The sequence below is a fragment of the Elephantulus edwardii genome, unplaced genomic scaffold (genome assembly GCF_000299155.1).
Source record: "Elephantulus edwardii isolate Elephantulus edwardi_28Jun2011 unplaced genomic scaffold, EleEdw1.0 scaffold00106, whole genome shotgun sequence".
Lineage (NCBI taxonomy): Eukaryota > Metazoa > Chordata > Mammalia > Macroscelidea > Macroscelididae > Elephantulus > Elephantulus edwardii.
In genome coordinates this window covers 11398964-11405634 of record NW_006399856.1, presented here as the reverse complement: position 1 = coordinate 11405634, position 6671 = coordinate 11398964, and the positions used below count along the sequence as shown (strand labels likewise).

The window sequence follows — 6671 nt, the reverse complement described above, 5'->3', positions numbered from 1 at the left end:
ACTATAAAACGTAGAAAGCTCATGAGATATTTGGAGTTTTTAAAATGCCCCTGAAATTTTTTGAAAATGAAAAGTAATTCTTTGTACTACTCTTCTTCAATGAATGATTCTTAGACTTCTTTATTAGAACCATATGGCCTGATAGTCTGTATTTTAATAAGCTCCTGGTTGATTATCATTGGTAGGCAGCTTAACTATTTAAAAAATCAGAAGACAAGATTGGTGGTTCTAAGGTCTCTGGCCAAAGAGTAGTGTCTGGCTATATCAGAATCAGTTGAAATAGACAGCAAAGGTGTTGAAATAGTGAAATTGTCATACACTGCTGGAGGGTATGGTGTGACCACTATGGAAAATTTGTTGATGCTACTTTAGAAAGTTGGGAATAGAAATACCATTTGATCCAGTAATCTCACTACTGGGTAGGTATCACAAAGAAATGAGTAGTAACATAAACTGACATACTCATACCCATGTTTATTGCAGCACTAGTTGGCTTTTTAAAAAAATTGTTGTTCCACCTTTCATGAACTCCTATTGATGCTTGTTCTTATACTTATGTGTCAGAATATATCACTCATAAATGGCAATAGGGTCTAATCTGAGAAAGCTAAAAATGGCAATTCTGACAATATGTTACACCTTCCTTGTCTACTAGATTATGTAAAATATCAATACATGAATAAGATACTTACCTTCAATCAGAGATGTTCTTTTCCTAAGTGAAGCACTATTTCTAATCATAAAGAAATGGAAACAACCCAAGTGTCCATCAACAGGTGATTGCTAAAGAAACTCTAATGCGCTCACACAATAGAATATTATCCTTCACTAAAAACAATCAAGAATTTTAGAAATACTGTACAGTCATCACAAATTATTACACTTACTTCCAGAGATTATTATTCCCCACACCTGAATAGAACTCCAGAATATACTAGCTAAAGTAAATTCTGGAATTTTCACAGTCAAGTCAGGAAATCCTGGAATTGTATGGCCAACCTCTAAAGTCTTTATAACCACCATAATCTAGTGATTCTTTGTAATGAAACTAGGAGAAAAGGTGTTTGCTATCACCAGCATTCCATCCTTGTTATCAGTTTATCTTGATAGCTCTAAAAGTGTATTATGACCTCATCTTTCAAAAAAGACAAAAGTTAGTGCTTGATTACAAGAACCATTTTAAGGGTACCCGGAGCTCTTACCATTTATACAGAGAAGACCTAGTAGTCAGCTGAACAGTCTGTGACCTTATATACTAATGTGAAACTGTATTTTCATGATCCATGAGTCTAGATTCCCATACTTCCAGGTGTATATAGATCCAGGACCAAGGGAAGGGAGGAAGGTTTTTAGAATGATATTAAAAGAGAACACACTGTTGTCATTGAAATGTTTTAAAATCTGCAACCACCACTTTTTCTCTCCTTCCTTCCTCTACCATGGAACAACCCTTACAGGCTGCCATAGTTTTGATGATCATCTTTCTTCCAACCAAGATGGAGGAAAAAGCAAAAATGTGGTGAATCTTGGAGCAATCAGACAAGGCATGAAGCGTTTTCAATTTCTGTTAAACTGCTGTGAGCCTGGGACAATTCCTGATGCATCTATCCTGGCAGCAGCCTTGGATTTAGTAAGTTCTTGAAATAATTTGCCCCGCTCTCTCCCTTTTCCACTTACCACTATTAAAAGAACTAAGTATGACTCTCTAGTCCCAGCTCTGAGGTGGTCCCAACTCCAAGGTCGTTTTTGTTTTCATTTTTCTCAGCATTAGTTGCAAACTGGGTAAAACAGGTATGAAGTAAGAGAAGAAAATATACTGCTTGACATTTTCTAGACAAAATCTTAGTAAAGTAAGAGTAATATTAATAATAATATGATACTTACTTGCTAGGGCTGGTTGGAGGTCATATGGAATATTAAATATAAAGCCCTCCTCACAGAGCTTGAAAAAAATAACAACTACTCAATAAAATTCATTCTTGCTACATTGTTGTTAATTTTATGTATTTGTCATATACTCATCCATTAAATTCTTTAAGTCTTGGTTTCAGTATTTATGAGTTAGAGGAAAACTGTGAAATAAGGTTCAGTTGAAATGAATTGTGCATAAAAGCTTTGAATGTTAAATTATACATGCTGTCTACTGTATCAAACATACTGTGTATGGTAGCTAGTACTGCTGCTGTAACAGAACTGCTACTGTAACAGAAATCCACAAGTAGATGGCTTTAACAAAAGAATTTATTCTGTTACAGTTTAGGAAGACACATCTGAATTCAAGGTGCCAACTCTAGGGCTTTTTCTTTCTGTTGACTCTTGAAGGTCTTTGTTTAATATCTATGTGCCCAGCATTGCTTGGAGTGCTCCATGTGTCCTGGCTTCAATCTTCCCCTGGGTCTAGATGGTTTTCAGCACAGAGACCTTGGATCCAAAGGACATGCTCCACTCCTGGCTCTTCTTTCTTGGTTTCCCTTTTTCTGCTTGCTTTTCTTTCTTTTTATCACTGGTAAGACAAAGGATGGTATAGGTTATACTCCACAGAATCTTTACATCAGATCAGGGCAATGGCCTTTGTAAGAGTTTTGCATTTCACCCTTGATCCCCTTCTAACTGCTTGACTGATCACATGATTGGTTCATGATTACATCATTACATAACTGTCAAAATTCTGAGTATTGTGCCCCAGCCAAGCTGACACACATTTAGGGGAACACAATTCAATCCATGACACATGCATAAGGGACTCATGAGTATAATATGGGTCTTGTTAAGAAAATGTGTTTTCAGGTAAACAAGACCACATATGACTTTCATTTTAGCCTCTCAGTTTCCTCTGTTTACCTTCTAGTTTATAAACATTCCATGACTGTATAAACAGTGAGTGCAAAATACTGAGTATACTCAAGGAATGAGCATCTTTATTTTTTTTTAAAGAAAGGCAAAATAAATTTTTATTAGAACAAAAAATACATAATTAAGCCCATCTCTAAATAGTTCCTTTTCTGAGCTTTATGGAACATAAATAAATGACTACTGGTCATTCTTATTTTTACTTTGGAAAGTAGTTAAGTCTTATACATAATATAGCTCATTAAATTATTCCATGTTGTATGCTGGTTTTTTACTCAGAATATTTAGTGACCAACAGCAAATATGGTTTCCTATAACCTGAAATAAAACTACTACTTTTAATGACCCAAAATGATGAATTATATAAGAGTTTTCAATTTCTCATTAATGCATATTTGTCTTGAAAATGTTTTTTACTTAGAATATGTTCAGTGTTTATTGATGGATTTTATACTTCCTAGATGCAATTTAGAAAGTTTTTTAAAGATTGGCAGAATCTGGTTTAACAATTGTCAAATGCACCATAACAAATGTGTATTTTACTTCATAGGTGCTTTAAACTAAGTTATTCGAAAAGACCTAGAATATTCATCTCCATCTTACTCTAAATATCAGAACTACTTTTTAAAAAAACTTTAGACATGTAAATTTAAATTTAAAGGTGAGGCATCTAATTTCCTAGGCAGTGGTCTAATGAGATTAAGGGAAAAAATAATGGTAAATCAAGTTACTTCAAATTATATTTTCAAGAAAAGATATAGACACAGTTTCCCCATACAAACTGCAAAATGATGGGCTGTAAGATTGGGACAATTATTCAAATAAGGTCAACTAAGGTGAAAGTGTACCCATTCACTCTCTCTGGTTCCTGAGGGGGAATCTCTCTCTAAAACTGTATCATATAATATTAGAGACCCTGGTGAGCAGCAGTTCTTTTCACTTCCACATTTTCACATGAGAGGAAGATAATCCCAAGAGTTGAATAACTTTGCTCGAGGTTATATAAGCCATTCAGTAATAAAATTGCGTTCATAAAAGAATTTTCTGTTCCACTCAGAACTCTTAACAACACCATCTGTTTCCTCTGTAAAAGGATTATTTCAATAAATCATTTTTCATAAATCAATGTATCTCACTAGATAAATTGAAAATATACCTAAATGTATATGATCTCATATAATAGAGAATAATAGGATTGTTAATGCTAGAAAAGTAGCTGAGTCTTTCTAAAATAAATATTCCTTGTCAGGTAAATGCATAATGAATTTATAAAAGGAAAATACAAAGATTTTCAACTATGAGGAATCACATTACACGTTAATTCATCTGTAAACCAGTACTTTTTTAACACTGGGGGAAACATGGATCTTAGAATTGAATGAAACATACTGAAATTCTTCTAAGAAAAGCATATTTATAGACAAAATTTTGAGTATAATACCAAGAGTTTCATGTACTTACCCCAAATCCATTTATGAAACCACTGATTAAAAACTCCAGCTTTATTGATGGCAGAATTCACACTTAATTGATGCCAGAAATCTCTGGCAGAATCTCTTGTATCAAGTGATAGAAATTATCCTGTTATTACTCAATGATGATGTAAAACAGAAGGAAATCTTTCCTAAGTGTCGCTACATGATAAACTCGTAGGACTTGTATAAAAAATTCAGGCATGAGAGAAGCACAGTCTTTTAACACAAATATTGAAGGATGTAAAAAAGTATTCAAATAACATATAAACAATTTAATGAAAATTATTATGAGAGGAATTTTGAAAAACTAACAACTAACTTCTTGAGTATTTAGATTTTTTCCCCCCTCATCAGATGGTTCCATATGCTGTCAAATTTCTAATTGTTGTTATGTACTTTTGCGCCAAGTACAGCTCATAGAGGCCCTATAAACAAAAGATAAATATGAACCCTGTTCTGTCCTGTGCCATTCTCATCATCTCTGATATGCTTGAGCCCATTGCTGCAGTCACTTTGTCAATCCTTTGGTTAAGGGTCTTCCTCTCTTCTACTGACCTTTCCATGAATGATGTCTCTCTTCAAGAAATAGTCTGTCTTATCAAGATGCCCAAAGTATGTGAGATAAAGCTTTGTCATCTTTGCCTTCAAAGAACACTCTCTCTGTATTTTCCCTAAAACATATCTGTTTGTTCTTGTGTGACCATCCATGGGATATTACATACTCTTCTCCAACACAACTCCAAGGCATCAATTTTTCTTATGTAATCCTTAGTCATTGTCCAGCTCTCAACTGCACACCAAGTAATTAAAAAGACCATGGCCTGAATCAGGTGCATCTTAGTCTTCAGACCGATATCATTGCTTCTCTGTAATTTGGAAAGATCCCTGACTGCCAGCTTTCCCAGTCCAGTATGTTTCCTGATCTCCTTATTGTTGGTACCAAGGGTATTGACTGTAGACCCAAGTAAGAAGAAGTTATTGACAATTTCAGTCTTTTCTACATTTATCCTTTTGTCCATCTGTTTTTTCTTCCAATTGTTAGACTATGTAAAATTGATATAGTTGACCTGATTAAATTAATGGAACTCATAGATGATGACAGTGGTGATAGTGACAACAGTGGTAATAATGATGGTGGTGGTGACGGAGACATAGTCATTGATTGAAGACAACAGTAGTAACATTATTGTTACACTTGATAGTTTAGAAACACTTTGGCATTCCTTATTTGTTGGTATAAGAACAAAGGTTCAATTCAACACATTATCTTGAAGGCACACTTAGACTCAGTTTCTCAGTTCTGAAACAGTAATAATAAAACATAGCTGCATATTCTGTGTGCTCTCATCAAAGTAGATTCCTAGCCATGCCTCTGGACATTAAAGTGTTCTTAGCTGTGTCTACTGACATTTGTTTAGATGTGAACACTGGAAGTTCTAGATCCTGTTGACTTGCTGATGAATGCAATCTGCGGGAAGATGCTCTGCTAACCCAAACATGGTACCTTCCTCCCAGTGGTTCAGACTCGCCAGCAAATTCATGGAAGAAAAACATGTGCCCTCCTCCCATGCAATTTACAGTTGGAGGAGGGTAATAATTGAATTGCAATTGTTGCTATATGATACCAAAATTCACTTCAAAGCAATTGCAGTAATTATATATGGGTATCAACAGTGTAATAAAAGCAATTGCAGTAATTATTTATGGATGTAAATAGTGTAAGAAAAGCTCTGATTGGGTTTGTTCTTGTCAGCACTAGCATTGTCCAACATATTTTTAAATTTTTTTAAAAATTTCAAACTGAAGTTTGAAATATCTTTTCTAGGTTTATCTACCATTCACATTTCTACTTCAGTAAAAGTTCAAATTCAAGTGTTCAACTCATACTTATTGGAGGATTATATTATTTCTAATATTTTAAGAGAATATAGACTATTATGGTTAGATACTATCATGTTGGCTCAGACTTACAGCAACTCTTTGAACAACAGATTGAAACTTTATTCTGCACCATTCTCAAAATTTCCCTCATTCACAAGCCCATTGTTGCAGTCTGTGTGTCACTCTGTCTCCTTAAAAGTCTTCTTCTCTTTAACTGACCCTTCACTTTTTTCCAATGTGAGTCTCCTTTCAAGGATTAGCATTTCTGGACAATATGCCAAAAATATGTGAAACCAAGTTTCTCCATCTTTGTCTCAAAGGAACACCCTGGCTGTACTTCCTTCAAGAAAGATTACGGATTAATGGATTAATTTTCTATTCTTTTTTTAAAATTTTTATTTAATTTTTTAATTTTTCATTTCAGTGAACATCTACAGAGATTTTGGAATTCCATTCATTCATTGT

The 6671-nt window shown here is 34.2% G+C and overlaps 1 protein-coding gene across 1 annotated transcript in view; it reads left to right on the top strand.

The window, feature by feature from the left end:
• UNC80 (unc-80 homolog (C. elegans)) overlaps window positions 1–6671 on the top strand; it is a 295977-nt gene that overhangs the window by 120455 nt on the left and 168851 nt on the right. Inside the window, exon 22 of the mRNA XM_006891958.1 lies at window positions 1458–1630. Within this exon, the coding sequence (XP_006892020.1) occupies window positions 1458–1630 (173 nt within the window). The remainder of the gene's footprint in view (window positions 1–1457; window positions 1631–6671) is intronic.